Here is a 24,002-nt window from a genome sequence, read left to right as displayed (position 1 = left end):
AAATATCCCTTATTAGTACATTAAAGCAGTGTAAATATAAATATATCAAATCCAAGGTAATATATTAAATAACAACACAACATAATAGCTATGTTTATAATAAAGTGATATAGTAAACTGTGGAAAACTTGGGTTTTGTTAAAAATTAAATTAAGTCCTATAAACTTATGTGCGAAGTTTTAATTACGTTTCAATCAAAGCGGGAAGATTATAGGGTCAAGAGTTGATTAAAGGCTCTCTAAGGGTGGGCTTCTTTTTGTTCCGCTTTACTCAAGGGCTGACTTCTTGGATATTGATTTACATCTAATAAATGTACTACTGACTGTTCCTAATTAATTACATTTATCCTCCCAATTATTTTAATATTTCATGCTAAATATTTACTGCTTATTTTAAACAATCGTTCAAGAAACTTTTGCTTCTGGAGTTGTAAAGAGTTGGCTGCTATCCGCTGTTTCACACTCAATTTCTTGCAGCGTAACTGGAATCTTTTAAGCATTTCAGATTGGAAAGGCACATCAATGACAAACATAGTCATTATGAGATACTTTATTCGACTTATAAGTAATTAGTTATATAAGGTTAAGGGACAATGTGACGGGGGTCTAATGTCGGAGAGTGACATATCTTTTTTTGTAGTCTTAGGACAAGAAGCTTATAAATTGCACTTAGTCCTGTAAGAACCTTAGCGCTGCTTCCGGAGTGACAGGATATTCAGGTTGGTTAAGGTTAGGGAGTAAGGGCCACCTCCTATCGAGATCCATGAGGAAGAATTAGGGCACTAAATCTCAGTCATATCTCCCCGGAAGAAGGGGATGCCAGCTCTGAACCAGCCTCTCCAGTCAAAGTAGGCAGGGAATGGCAGACCCTTGTTGATGCTAGCAAGAACCTCTGAGGTTAGGGAACAAACCCCACCAACTCCAACAGTCATCTGCCGCAGTGACCTAGACCTATCGAATTGCCCTTGAACTCCAGAATCTCGACATTTTGCGGTTAGTAATGTGCCAAAGTAATTTAACGTAGTAGCAGCACAAACCCTTGAACTTTAAAATGGTTTGTTTAAACTCTTCTCTGACTTATTTCGTCCTTAATACAAAATTAATCTTGTGTTATATTTTATCAGTATTGCAGCACTCACCACAGATATATGGACATGGAGTATTTTATAATTTCATTGGCACTTAAAGAATTATAGTTAGTGTCTGGTGCTCCTTGGCTCGTTTGTTATCTCGAGTCTAGCAAATCTTTTAAGTTTGCTGCAAGTAGAATACCTAATATTCTCATCTATACAAATTATTACAGGATGTAAAGAAATCGGATAGGTTATTAGATTCAAAAGTTTAAATATGTTCAAATCTGTCAATCTTCATAAATATTTTCAACATATCCAGTATGCAATGAGGTATTTAAATGAATGTAAGTGAGGCGTTGCCTTTCGCATCGTAAGCACGCCTTCGTGTTATTTAAGTGATTGATCTATCTATCTTTACAAAATTTCCCACTCAATAGGTTGAATAGTTTTGCGCATGTATCCCAACACACATTCATCTATCCGAACTGACACAGTTATAATATTACTATAACAGAACAAAATTGGAATATGGAAGCACGAAACTATAGTGCCATACAATAGTTGTTTTTAATAAAATTCGACATATATAATAGCTTAGAAAAAATATTTAAATTACTAAGTTATTATTATTATTACAGAAGTCTTCTGAGTTATGTAAAGGATTGTCAAAGAAGTCTTTGCACTACATTTTCCATATTTTCTTAGTACTAATTAATTTTACAGTTACTAATAAATTATTTTCCTCCAAACAGTTAAAGGGACATCTAATTTTCAATAATAGTATAAAAAAACTTATAATGACTTATTACTTAGATAAACTTTTAATCTCCGTGGCTAAAAACTAAATACAGTTGGTGTAAGTGAACCGTGACCTGGGCCAATGTTTTATTCAACCACTGTAGCGAGGTGTTGGATATAAATCACTCTAATTCATTTACAACTGACGTCAGCGCGCTCCTTGTTCCGCGTTCCAGTATTAAAATATATGAAAGCATGTCCTTTCAGGGTAATTACATGATCATGGTCACGTTTGAAAGCGACGTTTGTTCTTAAATGTTAAACAAGGTAATATAAGGTTCTTATCAATGTTTGAAACATCATAAATATACTTTGTACTGGCTTATTTAAGTGTAGCAAAACATAACGCGACCCATTGTATTCCATTTTCAACTTAAAAATAACAATAAAGAAAACATGTATACATTACTCAGGTATGTTAATATTTATGTCAAATGCTATATGTACATAGTTATCAACGACATCCAATAATTATTCCAGAGACAAACTGGTCAAAAATTACAATATGAAAATACAAGTAAAAATTTCAATAGTTGGAATGAGCCTTAACTAGCGTTTGTAACATTGTAGCATTGGTTGCTTCATGAACTCAAAATTTAGTTTAACCATGACAATTCCACTTAACTCAAAATTGATAAAACAACTTTCTTCACTCTATATCTGTTTTCTTTTACGTGATGAGAGTTTTTACGCAATAAATATCTAATTGAGAATAACGAAAATTTATCCGATCACGAAGATCATCGTAAAACTATAGCCTATACTATTAAATTATTCCTACGGCGAATCCAGCTGATGTGCAAGGAATCGCAATCATTAATGAAAATCATGGCTTTTGATTATGTTCTAATCACCACACCTTTTAAAAGCTTTTTAAATTATGTTTTTCCTCTTGACGCTATCTAAGTATCCCTCTAGTATGTAGATGCGCCAAGTCTTATACAAATTTTACTGATAGTTGGAAGTTGGGTTCCATAAAAACGTTATATTCAATATATTATAAACTGTATAAAGAACGGTCAAAACACCTGATGTGACACAGTAAATTGATAAAACGTCTACCCAAAACGTTGTGACAACAATGGAAAAACTGCTAGGGATTCCAGCATACTACACATTACAATGCATTTGAAACAAACACAATCCTTACTTCTCCCTATACTATGTGTACAGGACAAACATAAGCGAAAAAGTAACATTATTGCCATTTAAAGTCATGTTTTCGTCCACAAAATTTAACCCTGAACAATAGTAATTTGACATATTCATAAGTTGATTATAAATAGTTTTGAATCGGTACAGAGAGTGACATATGTTAAGCGATTTCAGATTGGTTGTTAGATTGTTGGGCTTAATCATGAATTAAGGAAGTGCACAACAGGAATTCAATTTTCAAGTTAGACAGACGATAATGAGTTTGGCACTTCACAACAGTTGTTCGACATACCTATCTGTCTCTCTCTCCCTCAGTAGTAAGTCTCTGTCGTCAGGTATCGCTCTCACATATTTCCTTGTATTTCTTGTCAATCATTGCAATTAAATAACTATCTACAAATTTTAGATAGTAATCTAAAAAGTTACATTGTTGCAATTGTGTATTTCAGCGACTAATACCCTAAAAATCTATCTTAAACCAAACATGTAATAGTTCTATACTCACCTCTCGTTTTAAAAGAACTAAATGTTTTTTTTTTCATCAAATTTCTCAAAAAAATTTTAAGAAACAAGAAACTAGCAGAAGACGTGAGTACTACCTCATATAACATCAGTAAAAATGCAGTAAATAACTTTTTGGATAATATAAGACAAAAACTGAGTAAAATGCATACTTGTGCCATTGTACAGGAATGTACAAATTATTTAAATAGTAAAAATATATATTTTCCCAAGAATAGCTATAAAATTTAGTTCTAGGAAAAAGGTTTTTGAAGGTCAGAAGATGGTGCCTATATATGCATTTGATTTTCCATATGAGTAGGCTTAACAGTTTAATAAATAATACAAAATGCCCTTTGAAAATAAAAAATTACAATATCGGACATAAAAGTGCGGAACATATTACAGGGAGAAAGACCCTTCGAAATTAAATGAGTGTATTGGCAAAAATGAGATTTTCAATGCGTCAAACATAACCTAATCCACTGCTCTACAGAAAAAATCTCCAGAAAATATAAAATTTTACTCCTCAAGTAGAATATAAAGTTGAAAATTGTAGGACACAATATGTTTTAGAGTTATATACATTTCTTCAATTGTGTTTTTTCTTTTAAGCTTTTTCCAGTAGTAACAAATCTATAAATGTCTCATCAAAACTTAATTAGTTAATAATATACCTAACCTAATAGCAGGCCGTACAACAAAATCAATATTTTTATATAGCTAAACGTTACTAAGTAGTAACTAATCCAAAAATTTAATCCAAACAAATCTGTGAGTGCTTGAACTTGATTTTACCTAATTGGAAAACTATTTTCCTTTGTGCTCTGATTTCATTTGTTTGGAATTCCAAATTAACGGTTAACAAAGTGTAGGATGCAAAGGTCAAGGACTGATTAAAGACACTTCAATAGCGAGGATCCTTTTGTCTTGTTGCACACAAGACAACTCGACCCGTGGTTGCTATTTACATACTTCCATCCAACACGTGATGAGTGTTTATTTAATTTTAAAATATTATGTAACTAAATAGACTATGGAATGTGTCTTTTTAATGTTAAATAGTTCTCTTACTTTTATTACAAAATCTTTGTATTGTTAACACTTTTTACACACGGTATGCTAGTTTTACCCTCTGTAGCTGACATTGAATAGTAATCAGATTTAGCGTAAGATGAGTCTATTTCTATCCAACAAACATTAATTGCAGAATCGTAAATATAAATAGAGTAAACTTTCAACTGAAAAGGATCAGTCCTGAGAACATTCTGTGACAAAGGTACAAAGCTAGACAATAGAATTCAACTAGTACGTCAAAAGCGCTGATCGTACTAGTGCATATACCGCTAACAAATTTACTATGAAACCATTTTGTATCCTAAATTTTTAGTGTGTATCTCCATTACCTGTTTACAGCCTAATATATGTTTTATTTCAATCTCTACGACGGTTGGCTTTCTTTCAAATTACGGGTTCCATAGAATCGTTCCAATAAATAATTATTATACGATTTAAAATTCAATATAAAAGTTCTCCTATTTAGACTGTTTATAGAAGCTCTGCCGCCAGTTGATGACGGAAATATGATAATATTTACCTGTCTATACGCACTATAACTATCGAACATGTTCACTCCATCTCCAATACCTTTTCATCGGAATTGAAAATGAAAATACAAGTCGCTCATCGGGATAAAATGGTGTCTGGTGTATTTAGTAAAGCATTCGATAATATATCGTTAGTGATATTGCAGAAAGTTGAAGGATATTGCGGAAAACCGTCCAGGAATAGTAATTTATATATTTACCGTTAAATAATGGAATATAATCTCAGAATATATTCCGTACGTGAACTCTGGTTACTTATCAATAGTTTCATTCACTTCTAGATAGTGAAAATTGAGTGGTCAACTATGGAATTTGGCTGAGTGACATTGAGGACTAATGTCAGAAGCTTGACATTATTTAGTCCGCTTGGGGAATATGTATTACGTATGTCTACCTGTCATTCTATTGCAAAAATCTCGATATTTAATTAAGCTATGGACTATACATTTTAATGCAACTTTAGCGAAGCATGTTATGTGACACATGGTGTGGCGTACTTCTATCTAGTTATACACCTTAATCAAGTCAAAAAGATATATGCTTTAATTTTTAAATATTTATGTCGAAGCCATAATGACAAAGACAACTTTTGTTTCAAAGTTGCAACTTTTGTTTTAAAATTTTATAAACAAATAACAAGTTTATTGTTTCTGCTCAAGTGTCGTAATACTGACCTGAAGTCTTGAAGATTTCATCACAAAAGAAAAAATGTCACGTGCACACACGCACGCGCTCTCTCTTACGCCCTCATCGGCTGAGATTTAGGGAAGCCTGTCATTTTAAAATTATATATCGTTTAAAAAATGTTGGAAAACGTCATTTTTGTCTGCCTGCCTGTCGAAGACGAATATCGAAACGATGAAACTATAAACTATAAACTTAAAATTGTGCACGAATCTTCATTTCTAGATATAAGCAACTGAGAGTTTGGTTTAATACGGTTTTACTTTCAACTTGATAATAAAACGACACAAATATATTATCGCGTATTTTAAGCAAATTATTTTACACGTTGGCTATGAAATCTTTATGATAAAATTGTTAATATTAAAAATATGTCACCTTCTTTTTATAATTGTATAGTTAAAAAGAGTTTTTGTTGGAAAGCTTAGCTGAAATGTTCATGACAGAAAAAACAAATAAATATCCAAAGACGGCAAGAGTACCGATTGTTACGGAAAGGATATTAGAAGAGTTTGTCAGATCTTCCGTTCCAAATATAATAGAGCCAGACAAACATAGCCCGGGGAGCCGGCAGCCGTCATCAATCATCTTGATGGATTGTAGCTCTGCAGTTTCACCGTTACCATCAATCCGTCATTGAGCCGTCACGGCAATCCAGTCAATGTCAGATTTAATACGGCGGCATCACGTCACAGCCTGTAACGCCGTTTTGCAATGCTTTCCTTGATGTTGTATAATGGGCGACTGTTGATTGATCGACATGGTACTTGACAGATAGCCTGTGCTTTGAGTTTAAAGATTCACATTTTACGTCAAGTGAAATCCAAAGTGTTTTACAACGTTATCAGAGTTGTTCGTAAGGACTTGCGCGTGTTTACTATTGTAATGTTTAGCTATATTATCTCTTATTTATATTGACCGGCCTACACCCTCCTATAACTTTTGTTTGGTTTTAATTTTCATGTTTTTGGTAAACACAGGTTCACCTCGTCTTCGCCTTGTTTGTAAAACACGATTACGCGCCTAAAATAACCCCTTTCACTCCTAGTGATGAAAACTACTGTTATGAATCTGCAATCAAACCCATTGACTCAACTTGAATGTAATAGTACAAAGCACTTATAATTCGTTACACTTAAGAAAGTCGTTGAAAAATTATAATTGTTGAAAAAGTATTAAAGGTCTCGTAGCTCAGTACACCTAGAGATCTCAATATTGTTTGTTCGCGTACTTTAAACCTCGATGTTACATATACCTAAGCGTGGCGCACTTAATCGCCTTACATCGAGTCTACTATCAACAATCCTCTTAACCTAACCCTCGTCTGTTATTACTTCAGCATACGGTATCTAGTAATCCTTCTTGTTTTAAACAACCGACTTATTGTTATTTAACAACACTGTAAGGCAATAGTTAATCCTTTTTAAAACTAAACCCAGATTATTTAGACTTTGATATTAGTAAAAATGATGTATTATATACGGGTATAGTTTGTGCTTGAGCTGAATGTTATTCTTAAAACAAAACGTTAGTCAATTCAAAAGGTAATTACTGATTAAATATGTACCTTATATTTTTTAATAAATACATGGAGCCACATTTATTTATAATAGCCACGCAATATTTATAATACTTCTCGAGTAATAGTCCTTCAAAAGATTGCTTATAAATATTACTTAGTGTTATATTTATTTCTAGTATTAACTAACAAAATAGTATTGCCTGAATTTCTCGTAGCCTGTAAACAAATACATCTTTGGAATGATTCATTCAGAAGGAAATCGATGTTATTTATACTTTGAAGTACAGGGGAGTTTGTGCTTTCAGGGCAATTGGATGTTTTCCAGTTACTTTTCTTTATATGCGATCAAATATTCTTTTAGATTGTGTACTTTGCCCTGTTCCACTTACTGAAGTGAAATACATTACTATCCTGTATACAACAATGAGGAATATGTTGAAAGCACAGGACTTGTATCGCCGTTCTACAAATGCTGTATTAAAGTCAGTCCTTTTCGCATTCAGTTTTTTAACCGCTATCACTTGAAGTGCTGGAAAATCTAATATCTGTCTATTCTCCGCCATGGTATCTCGTGAACGAACTGTCCTGTCCTATACACTTTAAATTTTGCATAAATGTTACATTTCTACATTGGTAACATCGACTTCAATGATGGTGCATGTCACCCAATAGGATTTGGATGAGCGTTGGAGATCATTTTTACATGTGCCTTATGGTTAAACATGATGGCAGTGACTAAGTCGCGGAATAAATATATTTTTGAATAATATTACTATAATTATATAACATTTTAACATTTAATTTAGTAGCTATTGACTTTAAATTTTACAAACAGCCACAGCGAAGCCTGTTAGGTATGGTGTGACGCTATTCCAAACTTATGTATACAAAACATAACTTCCTTACTAATATACTTAACAAATATTGTGTTTTAATAATATTAAATACAGTCAATGAAAATACTGTAATGTTAAAACATAGATTGTTTTGAATCCCCATTACAGGCCTTAATTCTTTAATTAATTATTTTTAGCTTCGCAATTCGCTATATAAAACATGATAACATTCTTGCAATCTCTGCTTAAACGCTGAACAGCGATACTGTGTGAATGGAAATGATCTCTGTGCTCCAGACAGAATCTTATAGCGGGGTTAACTATCGAAACCTCGTTAGGTACGCTGAACAGCGATACTGTGTGAATGGAAATGATCTCTGTGCTCCAGACAGAATCTTATAGCGGGGTTAACTATCGAAACCTCGTTAGGTGTTGTATATTATTTTAACCCTTAGAACACTATAACATTATGTTCTGAGACTGGCGAGAGTTTTTGTAATCCAATCAAATTACTTAAATTGAACCAGTGATAAACTGACAAAACTCCATTAGTTAATGTTAACTATTAAAACATAAATACAACGGTAGGCTTACTGTGTAACTGGAGAGATTTGTGTGTTTCCGTCAATGTTTTATTTCTTATCAAGTTCCAACTGACAAAACTCCATTAGTTAATGTTAACTATTAAAACATAAACACAACGGTAGGCTTACTGTGTAACTGGAGAGATTTGTGTGTTTCCGTCAATGTTTTATTTCTTATCAAGTTCCAACTGACAAAGCTTATTTGCTATAGTGTATGACGTTAACCTTTCAGAACGAAACACAGATTGATTGTACTTACACAACTTTCCCAGCAAACACATTTAAAACTGTCCGGATGTTAAAGGTCAGCTGATGACAATAGCGTGCGGTATTTCAAGAGACCCATTGTGCTCAGTTTGAGCCTGAGTGGGATTATTTTGGGTTTCGACTTTATCCGCGGATGCGTGGGTTGTCAGACCTCTTTTCCTTCAAATAGCAAGTAATATTACATATTCTGAATTTTACTTATGCGTGTGTGGGCTGCTTACTTGTTGTTTTTGCTTACACAATTGTTTGGCTGTGTTTTTCTTGGTAATCTTTAATGTTTTTACAGAAAGAACCGCACTTTCCAACCAAATGACTTAATCTTTAAATGACGTAATCTAGTATACGTAATCTTTCATCATATCGCTACATACCGATAAGTCCACAACGTTTCCTAAACATCATGCATTATTAGAGAAATGGCACATAAGTTTAATGTCAAACAACTTGACCTTTTAGCAGCAAAATTGACAACCACTTTAGTTGATAGGGAATTATAATTATTAATAGTATGTAAAATACGTACCAACGTGATGTTACCCAAAATTATTATCGGTATGCGTATATTAGTTTTTAAAATTAAAATAATACTAAAGCTGGTTTTAAAAATTCGGATGTTTCTAAATAAGGTACATGTTATCTCTAAATAAAACAAAATATACTATTCATATTGAAAAAGAAATAATTAAAAACCCCAAAATAATTGACCCAACACAGTTTAAAAATATTTGTTTATTCTTAAAAATGTAAATTAGTACCTGGCTCTGTTTACTTTAATGATTTGAAACAAAACTGAAAATATTCATTTGTCAATTACAAGCTTGCCAACTAAAACTAATTTTGTAGTTCCTCAAAAACAACGAACAAAAAGCTTGGAAATTAATCACTAATATCTTCTTTCTTTTACAAAATTGATACTTACGTTTTGAAATCACCTTAAAACTATAATGTTTACATGCTGATATTTACAAAACCTCATAATAAATAATACCGACATTTACTAATTATCATCACTGTTTCATTGATTATATATAAAGAATAAATAAGCGCCATACCTCATAACGTTCAAATTACATTTTCCTGTAAAGCACACAAAGTGTATAAGAATAATGAAACTCTTGAAATTCAAAATTTAACTTTTCCTCACAATCCTTACGGTTTTTAAAAACCTTAAAAAAATCAAGAAATTCTCATTCGCTTTCAAACTTCTAAAATGAGAACATACTCCCACAAAGCTCCAAATCCGGAATTCAAAAAAGAATTTAGAATCGACAATTTCACCAAATTAATATTATTCAAAACTTAACAATATTTAAAAAGCAGAAAATATATGACTAAGGATTTTACTGAAATTGAAAAACGAAGGATATGTAAAAGACTAACGATTGTAGGGACAAGCTTTGAACACTAAAACATATCCTTATCGACTAAACAAATCTCTACTTGAAATTGATAAGATAGAATTTATAGCAGGAGGGATTTGGGTAGGACACGAACACGAGACACAACAAAGGTACAAGTGACATATATTTCAATAAAGCACAGATATCCTGATCAGCTGTTCTGTCCGTGATCTAGGACCCGTACAGCACTTGTATGTCCATCTGTCTGCACGATTCTGTTCAATTAAATCCAAAAATCGGTATAGTACCTTAAATATTTGTATTGCACCCTCCCGACCACTTATCTTCCCCTCTCTAGGTTGAGTAATGGGTATGTACAGGTTATCACATACGAGTATTACAGAGCTATGACATTCAAATTTCGACATTTTTCGAGACGGCCTCGATTACACATGTAGGTATAAAACGATCAATTATTCTAAATTTATATTCTTGAAAGGCCAATTAAAAATAATTAGTAATAATACCCCTAGTATATCAATAAATATTGTTAGGTTCGTATCGTAGATAATTCCCTTACCAATCAATCAAACACAAATCTTATAAATAAACCATCGCTAAACGTTTGCTAAGCGCTTATTTCGAGGAAGGCTTGCCAATTTTGATATTATTTAATATTCTTTTATGTCCGAGGAAGGATTTGATCAAGAGAAAAATTAGAAATTTTCCCCTTACATTAAAATGTTTTAAAATATTAAATATGCAGTGGTTGACTAGTAGTGTAATGCAGATTTCAAATAGGAAGTTACTATCTAATTGTGACTACAGATTGAAACAGTTAAGCATTTAAACCACCTGATGCTTTGGAAATCCTATTTAAACACTGTTATAATAATTATCCTAATGAACCACGCTGTGAATGTTGTTTGTTGGACATAAAGTACTCCAAATAGTTGGCTCCTATGGCTAGTTGATTTTTTTATGACTTTTTTACTGTAGCTTAAGGAAAAGCAAGGGATTTCACATTCTTTTGGAAGTAGAATCTATTTTATCGAACGTATGGTAGTTGGGTTTGCCTTATTGCCCCATGAAGAAAATATACATACACACGTATGACTGAGATTCCTACTGTGGGATAGGACTTACATCTTATACGTATAACCTACTTACTCCCTATCTACTTCCGGTATAAGGGAGAAATACCTCATTACGCTCATGCAATACTCAAGATAATCGGTTTTGCAATGTGAATTCTCGTTTGTGTTCATTTCTCTGTTTTTCCAAAAGCTACAGTTAAAACGCTCTAGCACAATGTCAAAGGAGCCCACCAGTTTGGAGTACCCTAAGTGAAAACATTCACAACCGTGTTCAATAAGGTCGGTGTTATAACACTGTTCAAATAGTATTTACAATGCATTACATGGAGTAAAATGTAGATATTAATTTAGGTATCTGTATGACAATACTGATCAAGCAATGTATAATCTATATTTTATAAAATATAAATGTAAACCAATGATTCAGCCAATCGGTCGAAATTTAGCTGGAAGTGTCAACAGCTGTTTAGTATCAGATCAATTTGATTATAAAACATATATTATATAATTTACCCCCGAATTTCAAAATATTCCAGGTATTTTTTCTAACGTTACTTCTCATGTAAACCTTCCTCGATTTCAACGAATGTTTTACAAAAATAATTAACCGAATTGGGCCAGGCCGTTATCGATATTAGCGCTTAGCAACACATTTTGCAATTCATTTTTATTTATAAGAAGATTAAATTAATACTACTATCTCTTTAAATCATAAAAGTCATAAAGCTGATACCGTACTATTCAATAATGGTTAAATCTGGATCTGCATTGTTGAAGCATCCCTTTGTCTAGGAGTCTATGTTCCCTTTGTGTCACTAAAACTCTACTCTGCTTTGTTGCAGGCTCGACAAGACTATAAGGCGTCATATCTGGGACATATGGCGTCACCGTCTAACACCGCGACGCTGGCCGCCTACCTTGACGCCCACAACAACTACGTGACTCAGCTCCACGCCACCAACGGCATGGTCGAGACCTACAGCCACGAGACCCTTCCCCTTCTCCTCCAGGTAAAACCTTCTAGCTACCTTTCAACACCACGTCAAAAATTGTTAACACTATAATTATTTTGCTCGTATTTCGTCATCGCTGTGAAGTCATCTTCAGTCAACAGTTATCAAACTGGAGCATATCTAATTTTCTTTTTACTAAACTTCAGTTTCAGTTTAACATCTCTTGAACAAAGATGGCTTTTCACATCCAGACCGAAAATCTGAATAATCAGACAACTTTATTTGTACACTTATCAGTTTCCACTGTTACTTGGTTATAAAATATTCCTCTATCATCACTGGCCACATCCAAACAACTGCGATCAAGAACAGGTATCTATGACTCAACCCTAGTAGTCTAGGAACCTAGCCTAGAGTCAATTTGCACTGTATAGGCACACAAACTGCAGGATTTTCTTAAATCGATTTTTGTCAGTCGATGAGGAATTATTTCCTCAAAACATAAATCGTTACTCAGCTCCGTTAGTTTATGTGGGGGTAGAAATGGGAGTTTATCAAGAGTGTTAAAAATATGAGAAGATATTTTTTCTCATCATTAGTCACATAATTATATCGTAGTTATCCTAACCTCCATCGGACAACTAGAAAGACTGAAAGTCGCTATTTTAAAGCTCTGTATATGGTGATCTGACGCTGTTTTTACAATTATTTACGTACCTCAAGGTTGTTTTTAAGTGCGTAAAACTAAGAAAACGTTATCTTAAAAAAATATTATTTCATATTTTAACCCTTTTGACACCCTCCTATTCTACCTCAACCAAAACTGCTGCGGATAAAATAATGCAATTACATCTTTTCTCATAATAACTACTCAATTCAAATCTCAATCAGAGGTCAGTTACCGCGATAAATATCCAGGATTAATATTCATAACCTGAGAGTTTATCTATTTTGAAATTAATTTCTTGGGATACCCCAGCGACAAAACCCATACGAGGTTTGACCCAAAAGGAAGTGTACTGACTTTTCTACGAATAAACCGGTAATATAGCACATCTAAAATGTACATCAGTGCTAAATATTCATATACTCACCACCACCACGACTATATATACTAGTTTTTTTCAGTGACCTTGGCTGCATGTTAAAATGTTTGTCAACTAGATCAGTTGAGTCAGTGATGCGCTTTCCATTGCAGGTCATGTTTACCTTGCAGAATAGTATTGAATAACGGTGCGACCAAACTTTGTGTGAATCTCAACAAGTCTATCACAATGACAATTTATTTTCTGATTTTAGCCTCCATAGAACTCCCTCTACCAAAAACTATGTATTTTACGTTGCACGTAGCTTTCAACGACGAGTTATAAGACTCTCGTTCAATCTCGTCAACAAACAATGACAATGCGGAAATGGTGCGAGCTGTGGTGGCGTGTGTGTTAGAATGATTGCCAAAGTAACGGTATTGGATTAAAATGCTGCCCATACAATTTTTACCATTAATTTACACATACGGAAATTAGATAATCTATGACAAATTCTCGTTCTTTTACAACCATCATACAGCCCAGTTCTAGCGTTCTGCGATTTCTCCCGCTTCTAGAAATTGAAGAGTCATCATTTCAAGACGAAAATAACATAAAAAAGAAAACAACTGTAACGGAAGATCTACACACACATAAGTAAACAATTCGGGGTAAAGAACAGTGGAAGAAGCGTAGGAGCCTCCTCTGTGTAATTTCCCAAGAGTCATACTTCGAAGGAGATAACATGAAATTTCAACAAAGTACAATGGATAATTAAATATAAGATGAGTGTATACTATTGGGACAGACTTGGTATTTCTTTACTGATATAACAATTATAAATAAAAAATGAAGAGAATTTAGTCTCTTTGGCTTTATAATGATAATTACTATTTATACTATTTAAATTTTATGTAAGCTGATATCCTTTTTACTAGCATTCGAAAATAATTAGTATTGTATATTTTTAGTAATTCATATAATTTAAAATGAGATTTGAAAAGTACATTTAAGTCGGAACTTCGCCTTGTATATTACATATTTGTGTAGACCTGTACGACCTCACCACGATGTAAGTTCCATCTACCGTTTTTGTACTGTGTAACAGCTGTTACGAGATTACTCATGTCCGTGTCAGGAATATATTAAAACATTTTCAATATTTTGGTCTCATATCGTTGGAAGTCAAATACACTTCGCCACCACAGCAAACAATTAAATGAATAACAAAATAAGGTCATTTTTATGCTTATTTATTTATTGCAACGGTTCCACCATTTTTACAATATTTTATGAGAAAATAATACAGTCAAGATGACAAATATGTTTCAATGTAACTTATTACAACCCGCTGCTTAATACTTAACTTGAAAAAGACAAAAAAAAACACCTAACATTACATTTTAACAATTATTGATGAGCATAATAATATTGTGACACTGCAAAACAGGAAAACTAACAATTCGATAAAACTTCAATAGAATAATAAATAACTAACATAATCAACAATAAAAATTGTAACAATAGATTAACAATAACGATAACAATAGTATGTACAATAACAATAATATCCTAACAATGCAATAATTTAGCACATGCTAAAAAAAACTAAAATGATAATAAATTATAACAATAGCGATGCTGAGAAGACTTTAACTTAAGTGATTATGTGAGAAAAGAAAGACTTAACTTGAAAATGCATGTTTCTATTGCCAGGTATGTCATTCAATGTGTGTGCGTGTGTGTAAGCTTTCATGTTATAAGATACTATTGGCGAAGATGGTGGCAAAGATATTTTTTACGACTATAATATTAATGACCTTAAATACGAATCATACTATGAGTCGTTTTGTGGACCTCACTTCCATATTTTTAATACCACGTGCATATATATATATATGTGTGTGTGCGTGCGTGCGTGCGTGCTGTGTGTGTGCGTGTGTGTGTGTGTGTGTGTGTGTGTGTGTGTGTGTGTGTGTGTGTGTGTGTGTGTGTGTGTGTGTGTGTGTGTGTGTGTGTGTGTGTGTGTGTGTGTGTGTGTGTGTGTGTGTGTGTGTGTGTGTGTGTGTGTGTGTGTGTGTGTGTGTGTGTGTGTGTGTGTGTGTGTGTGTGTGTGTGTGTTTAGAACCTCAGCACTTGCTGGTCCTGGAGAGTAAATCGTGCGTATCTTGTTGGTCATATATATTACCGTTATCGTGCTTTTGAACGCATCATATACATCGTATAATATAAATATATATATATATATATATATATATATATATATATATATATATATATATATATATATATATATATTTATATATATATAAGGTCTAAAAGTCTTGAGACGGCAGCTCAATACATCTTAAATAGGACGATGAAATTGATTTGGTCATATACTCGTATAATTGTGTTGTTATACTGACAGGCGGTAGGAGAATTGTGTTTGTTTATCACAAGTCAGAGACCAATAAAATTAATATACATCTCATAGTTGTATATTATCGTGTTGGCGTTGGACATAATTAATACCATATTCCTTCTGGTATATAAAACACACACCACGTCCATACATATTCTTGTAATACTGTGGATATTTTGAAAAGAACATTTATAGCAAAGATTGAGACAATCGATTCGTGACATTAATCAATGCGAGGGGCAGTCAGACAGACAAACGAATTGCCAATCGAGTTAAAGCACAGACACAATGTCAATCAAGGTACAAACAATTTATTCGGTTCGCTCAAAGATCTTTGAGGCAAATTCACTCCGAATGGGAAATTGACTTTAGACATGAATCTGTTGTTATACCCGTGACAACCCTCGTGTACGGTGAAAGAAAAACAAGATGGGAGTCCACAAAGCCCTCCGGGGGTCAACGCAACCATCGTCCTAATGACTGTTGCTTTTACAACCTCTCTATATTAACATCAAATTTGAATAATGAGGTTGCTTGAGCGCTTAGCACGCGATCTCAAGTGGTTAGTTACTTTGTACGCTCCACCCTCCATTTCCGTCTTTTAGAGGGGACGTATTTGGCTGGAGCTTTGTTTACTTTTTATTACGCCACAATAACCAATTCAATTTTGGTTGCTGTTTTATATTTTATATCGTATTTCCTGCTATTTTAACTCCATTCTTTCCCTTTTTGTATAACATTTGTATTTGAATTTTATTCTTAAAATACATTGTATGTGTATTTCCAGTATATACTAAATTTAAGAAGTTATAACATGAATATAACAATTTTCCATAGAAAGTGTACAATTTCTTACTTTTTTTGTTGAATAGGATTCAGGCACATCAGCACATGCTGTATGGGGGAGGTTGTATGTCAATACCTCCTTCTTTTGTTAATGTGTATTAATAATACATTATGTTTGGAAAATGTAAACCAGTATTACTATAATTGTGAAATATTAAAATATACATATCCATTTACATGTCTCAATGAGAAATGCGATTAGCTACCTATCATACTTACACTACTCAGTGACGTTATATCAGTGACGTTACAGTCTGGTTAATTTATCTAAATTGGACTCAAGCTGTAAAAAAATCATAACCTTAAGCACTTGCATGGTATCGATCAAACAACGGATAATGCTAAGTAAAATTTTTGTATAGTGTTACTTCTACATATTTATATGATTTACATTCATATAAATATTATAATAAATACTTAATATACAATAACAATGAGGATTTCATCTGAATAATTACATGGACGAGACCAAATTATAATCGTTCTGACACACCTTCCAAATATCACAATTCAATTCGCAAGGCAGCCTGCCGCCGCAGGACTAATTGTGCTACGTTCGGTATAATTTTTAGGTAAAAATAATTATTGCAAATTTATTACTCCTAGATTATTACATTTTTCTATTTTAGGTTATTCAAAGGTTAGTTTTGACTCACATAAAATGTTCCTTCTATATAAAATGTAATATAATATAAATATCCTAAATTTAATTAAATTCAGAACATATTAGTTATAATGAATTTTTATTATATTATATATAGTTCTTTTTGGGTACATACCTACCCTTTGAAATATTAAATCATATTTCGCAGGAAGAAACAACATCACTAGTTTCCCAATTTTTATATAATACTTTAATTGTGTACATATTTTTGTAAAATTGTTGTATATACGGATGCAGGTTATAGTATGGGGAAATATTCAATTTCCAAATAATTGTTATGTATGTTTTTCGAAATAAAATTTGGCCTAATTTGGTTAAAACACTCATAAAATGTACTATTTTATTTCATAATTATTAGAAATTCTTTATATTTTTATCAGGCGGTTTGAAGTCCTCCCACAAACCTTCCTGAATATGACGCTGAAATTATTTTATTTTAATAATCAAAGTTATATTTCATACATATAAACAATTTACAAATACAAAAATGTGGTTCTTTTAGTAATAACGTAATAAGTTTTCGACTTGCAGTGAATATTTGCAATTTTGTTCTGAATATAAAGTCTCTTATTTATTATATTTAATGTCAAAACATTAAGGAATGTTGACATATAAAATCTTTCATAGGTTCCTCTTACTTTATTAATCACCAGATCGTATTTCCAGTTTTAAATCATCTACGACGATTTTAAGATAAGGATGACGAGTGCGTTAATACTATAAGGACGATTGAAACTATACTCTCTTTTTTCATTTCCAGGAACTAGAAGAAGTGTACTCCGACCTCTGCACCACCCTCACAGATTCCGTCCTGCAAGGGGCTGAAGTCATTTCAACTAGGGTTAGTATGTGAGCCCTTCCAGTTAAATCTAGTATTTTTATTTGTTTAAAAAGGAAATGATCGTCTACAGCATTTTTAAAGAGTTTAGATGGTGCATTTCACTTGTTATTACTGACTGCTGTTTGGTTGTGTTCCAGGCTACGGAGCAGGCCCGGCGGTACGAAGTATTATCCTCCCAATGCCGAGGGGTGACGCCTTCCTCCGACCTTGTTCACTTCGTGCGTTCCTTGTCACCCCTACCAGTCCAACCTCACCCCTCACACCGCCTTAGGTTGTTCACACCCCCTCAACCACCGCATCAGGACAACCAGGTCGACCCTTCCATGGTTGATGGACCTCCCATCAATGTAATCATTCCATTATATATATTTCGATAGTCATAATAGTATATGACCTATGTATAAGCAAATACGGTTAGGCTAGTTTTAGACTGGTTTATAAATATTAGTACTTACTATCGTATTTGATATAAGGTATATTACAGTGTTTAGACCAGATATCTTACTAGGTCATACAATCTGGAGTAACGACTTATATACATTGGAAAAGTCGTTTACACTTGAAATCAATGGCACTCATAAGTATACTAATGGTTTAAGACTAAACGTATGGTTACCGGTCAAACCAAGGTAAAATTTGTCATTGACACAAAATTTTTCGTAAAATTTCTGTAACACAGTTATTTGTGTTTCCGAAATCAAAAAGTTATCTTCACTTGATATTCAACAACATGCTGTTCCACATTGATCAAAAGAGCCGGTGATCTTTCTTTTAGGATTCTTTTCAAGACTTCCAAAGATCCTTCCCTTTAACAAATAAAAGGGAGGTTGCAATGCACAGCCTCAAGATCCACCACTAATTATAGACCTTTGCTTGTTCTGCAAAATAATCTTGAAGTTGAGCTCTTGCAATAAAGACAAGCCTATTACAAAATTGCTAAGAACAAAATTTAGTTACAATTAGATGAACTGAGAGCCTTACAAGAAACCTAAGTAATTCAAACAACGTTATGTTTGGAAGAACAGGATCTTGCGATATACTCCTGCCTAAATAATCTTCATTCTAGACGAGAATTCAAACACCTTATCAATAAAACATTATGAGAAATTACTCTCTTTGTTGCTGAGATGCAAATAAAGAAATACAGTATTTAGATTTTAAAAATAATCTATGTTTTTAAAGCGCGCATATGTGTATTTCCGTTTATGTTTCTTGACCTCTCAGAATCAGAGTGTCCTTCAAAGTTAAATGAACCCTGACATAAAAACAAGCCATATATTTCTAGTTTTATACTTAGTCCATACTTATTCAGCCTATCTCAATTTTTAGGTATGTATTGGAATCTTCTGTTTTATAGGATTTTTTCACCCGTTATAGTTTTAGAAACAGCCATCAGATGAAATGGACTGAATTTTGTGATTCTTCTCTCTTACTTTTCACTTCAGGTGCACAGTTTGACAACTGCGTAGGATGGATAGTAAAAATATTCCTTACTGTATTCCTAACTCCAAATAATGTTGTTAGTATACTAGTATATAAAAATAATGATAAGGCAAACTTTTTCATTCAGACTCATACAAAAATAACACTTTGGTTTTACCTTTTACATGAAACCTACGTTTTGTACCAATTAGTTTTGCATTAATTAATTTTCCCAACGGCTTGCGGTGAACTCCCGAACGAAGTACTACACTTGATATATCAACAGGCGTTTGAGACGAGCTCTGAATTGTGATGAATTGTTGAAATTGTATATGGTCTCAGGCAGATTAGTCTGACACCAAATTGTGAGGGCAAGCGCTCGAAAGCGGTAGTTCTGTTACTGAACTCTGAAGTTGTCCTCCCTCTAGTCTCGTGTAATGGTAAACATTCCTATCCTGAATCAAAACACAGGACTTACAGTACAAGATTACCTCAAAGGGATAGAAGCAGGTCAAAGTTCAGCAATCCTAGTTCCCTGAAGGTATTTTTACACGATAATCTACGTTTCAATTTTTAGGCGATTGAAATAGTTCGTTTTGGTAGTATAAATACTCTATCAATATTGTATTTAGCACAGCTGCCACAAAGCCTTATCGCATATGCAAAATGTGGGTAGATCAAGCCAAAATATGGCAGTCTAAAGGCTTGTAGAGAACAACAATTTGCCAACTTACTTAAGGCATTAGAAGCACTTAGATGCTTGAAGTAACTTTAGATCAAACTGTTTATATGGCCGTTCCACGTAAAATTTTTATCTTCCTCCCTACCTCGTCCCGCTTGTAACACGAATCTCGTTTTATGCATATACACAAATAGAAGTCTTGAAAAATACTTTAACGTTTCCTTACATTTTAAAAGCAAACATTAAACTTGTAAATTTTAAAATTTGTATCGTCAGATTATAAGCATTCAGGCTATACAAGTATAAATATCAAACATTAAAGTGACAGAAATAAATTCAGAGCCACTTTAGGATGTACATTTGTGAGCCCGTAACAATGCATACGAGCGCATTTCCGATACTATTTTGTATGGAAAGCCAAATAACCTATGTAATGTAAAGCACCTTCTAAGGTATGTGTGATCAGTTCGGTCTTCATTAGGAAGAGAAACAGTGGAATGAGAATAACAAGACCGATGTTCCAGGATGTGAACGCACCGCCTCCTCTGAAGAACGAGCTGGTGGTGGACCGTCTGGCCTCGGTACAGGTGAGGTCGAGGTACGAGACTCTCAGGGTGGAGGCTGCCGAGCTGGAGACACAGATCAAGCAGCTGCAGGACGCGCTGGATACCATGGCCAGGATACAGCAGAGGTACGTGTGAAACTCGGTATAGTCACGCAGCTCTGAAACAGTGATGGCTTGAACAGAATTTCCAAAAAATGTAAAATCATTAATCCATATTGTCTCTGAAGTAAACATAGGTAGTTAGTTGTTTGGAACACAATATAGTATTGGTAATACGTGTTGCCAATTCTAAATGCTGAAAATCAAACCGAAATTCATAGTAATTCTTTATAGTAAAATGATTGTATACTTTACCAACCAAATATGCTCCACTCTTGATAGTTGATGAGCTGGAAGACCATTTGCATTGCACGAAAACTAAAAGAAATATGACATGAGAAAACATTATCGTTTGATTTTTATAACCCTGTCGATAATCTCACGTGTCGATATTTTCACCTGAGATTCTTAGCAGAAATTCTTCTTATCGACTTGACTCATACCAGATTTTATACTTGTATAATGCAATTTGGCTCCTAGACTGTAACAAAGATAATATCAAGAAATGTTTCTCCTTTTCAATTTACTTAACGCCCTACAACTACATTAACTAATACATAATTATAAATTTAAAAGTTCACACACACTTTACATATATGAACAAATGCATAAACAAAATGTAAAAAGTCCAAATTACTTTAATTTTTATATAGTTTTTTTTTTTTAATTATGTCTCAGTCTGGTCTGGTAGATAGTAAAAGTGCTCTTTATGTATGATGTTGTGGGATTGACACATAACTATACATGAATGCATATCGTATATTATATTATATGTATGCACAAATTTTAAGATGGGGGTTCTGATATTTACCAAATTGTTTTTCCTAAATTAATCCATTGCCAAAATGAAAAATATTTAAATGGCAATTTGTCCTCGAACAACACAGTAGCATGTTGGTAATCATGACTGACCTACTTAAGCTAGAAACGAAACGCATACGTCGCAGAAAATCGTTGCGTACATCATAAAAGAGTTAAGTAAGATATTTTTAATTATTTCATTTAGACTTAACTGGCTGACTCTAAAAATAATTTAATTTATCATTATGTTTCTTTTTTATTAACACTGAAAATATTTTTGGTTTCCATTTCTTAATACCTGCTTTCCTTTCAAGATTATCAGTCTTTTCTTGGAATGAAATGGATTTTTCCTTCAGTGATTTTCTATCCCGTTTTACAACCCCATTGTTTCAAGTTGCGAGTACAGGGAACAATACATCCAGTGAAAGGCTTATCTATGGAGAACACTCAGGCTCCAGAACTCCCCCTCCACCAACAGCCGAGTGCTCCCCGACCCTCATCTAAACACTACAGCTGACATGATTAGATCAAAACATCACAGTAAACATCCATTAACTAAGGCCCGTTCTCGGAGATGTTGATGTTCCTCGACTGTTCATTGTTAATTCAGTTAATCGGGGTCGTTCCAATCTCAAGAGATTAATCAGTTTACGGTGTTGTTTTGCTAGTCAATTAATCGGGCAATTTATATCCTGTATAGTAAGTATATTTACTTATGTATACATTTTCAAAGTTCGAATTAGTTGTTACATATTGACCAAATAATTTATACACAGTACATCGTTTACATCTGTTTCACTGCTATAAAACAATAACGATGTTCCTTCCTCCAATCATACTTGACAATCGATGTTGACTTATAGTACTGTAAGATTTACTGAGTCTATCTATAATTGGTCAAGTCGATGTATCGGTGCAATTGAAATAAGTATAAAAACAACAATCTTGGGTGGCTCCTTATATATACCTCAAAATATACTATCCTCCCAAGTACCCTCCTGTTCTACAGTTGTTGGTTGGAAATTACTTTTAACTCTTGGTGCATGGTTTAAGTTTGTGAGAGGGCTTCTCTGGGCTATCTACGCTTACTGAAATAAGACCTGCACGTTTGACAGTTTGATCGCTGTGGCGCATTTAGATTATTTTGTCGTAATTATAATTTTTGTTTGTCCCCAACGGGGCTATTGAACCTTCAATTATCAGATTTTATGTGTATTTATCAATCGCCTTTAAATCTTATTATCCAAACGAATATTTTACCGCTGGATATTAGTGAAACCCAATCAATAAATTTCATACACATGTTGTAGACTAACTTTTGCAGGGATACCGATACGTAATGTCGCTAAGAAACACTTAAGATTAGTATTATTAATCTTGTTTTAGTCAACTATTTTAATAAATAATTCCGATTGACTGTATTAAGAAGGTGCACAGGTTAGCTCCCGGCCGCTCATCTGAAGATCCGTTTTTAACTTGATGTTCTTGTCAGGAATTCGTCTCAAATCCATACTTTTTATTATCACCAAGAGTTTGATAAAATCGACCTTTTAATACTAATGATTAATAATTTATACTTAACACAAAGTCAAACGAAAACTTATAGACACGCGGCTAATCTGTGTGCCTTCTTAAACACATATTTAAGAGCATTCATCCTCAATGCAACATAACTCAAGAGATTGTTCCATGCCAGAAATTATGTTATGTTGTGCAGGAGTCTGGAGTCGCAGCTGTACAACAAGGTGAATGAACTTCAGGAAGACATCAGCATCAAGAAGTTCGACCTGAGAACGGCGCAGATCCACCTGGCCGCCGTTAGAGCTCAGGTTTGTTGCAGTAACATTTCATGATTCATAACAGAGTTCAAAAGAGAGAATTCGTTTGCGAAAATGTTTGGAAATAAGGCAGACCAAACATACAATAGGTAAAATAGGACAAACAATATACTCGAACTTTCAATTTATTTACACAAACCAGCTCATAGCAGACTTGTTTTCACCTTCACTTACAGTATATTACAATTCTAATGGATGGACTCTTCCGAGTCATCCCACGAGGATAACTGTGAGACATGACTGACCGATATCGTTCCCTCACGCCTCGGAACTGAATAACCCAACGACAATTCGGTGAAGTTTTAGTCTGGACGAGGATTATTTATATAAATATAACCAGGTTTTGTGTCCAGGAGCCCACCAACATTCTATTAGGTGTCATTTCTAGATATTAATAAA

At 33.6% G+C, this 24,002-nt stretch overlaps 1 protein-coding gene across 12 annotated transcripts in view; it reads left to right on the top strand.

Annotated features, from left to right (window-relative positions):
* LOC124359657 overlaps positions 1 to 24,002 on the top strand; it is a 622,196-nt gene that overhangs the window by 531,700 nt on the left and 66,494 nt on the right. For all 12 annotated transcript variants that reach the window (XM_046812601.1, XM_046812617.1, XM_046812593.1 and 9 more), the window contains exons 6-10: positions 12,306 to 12,473; positions 18,116 to 18,196; positions 18,334 to 18,543; positions 20,825 to 20,991; positions 23,483 to 23,594. In XM_046812601.1, the coding sequence (XP_046668557.1) occupies positions 12,306 to 12,473; positions 18,116 to 18,196; positions 18,334 to 18,543; positions 20,825 to 20,991; positions 23,483 to 23,594 (738 nt within the window). The remainder of the gene's footprint in view (positions 1 to 12,305; positions 12,474 to 18,115; positions 18,197 to 18,333; positions 18,544 to 20,824; positions 20,992 to 23,482; positions 23,595 to 24,002) is intronic.

The sequence above is a fragment of the Homalodisca vitripennis genome, chromosome 1 (genome assembly GCF_021130785.1).
Source record: "Homalodisca vitripennis isolate AUS2020 chromosome 1, UT_GWSS_2.1, whole genome shotgun sequence".
Taxonomy (NCBI): Eukaryota; Metazoa; Arthropoda; class Insecta; order Hemiptera; family Cicadellidae; genus Homalodisca; species Homalodisca vitripennis.
The sequence above is the reverse complement of the archived record's forward strand: the minus strand, read 5'-3'. Positions and strand labels throughout refer to the sequence as shown.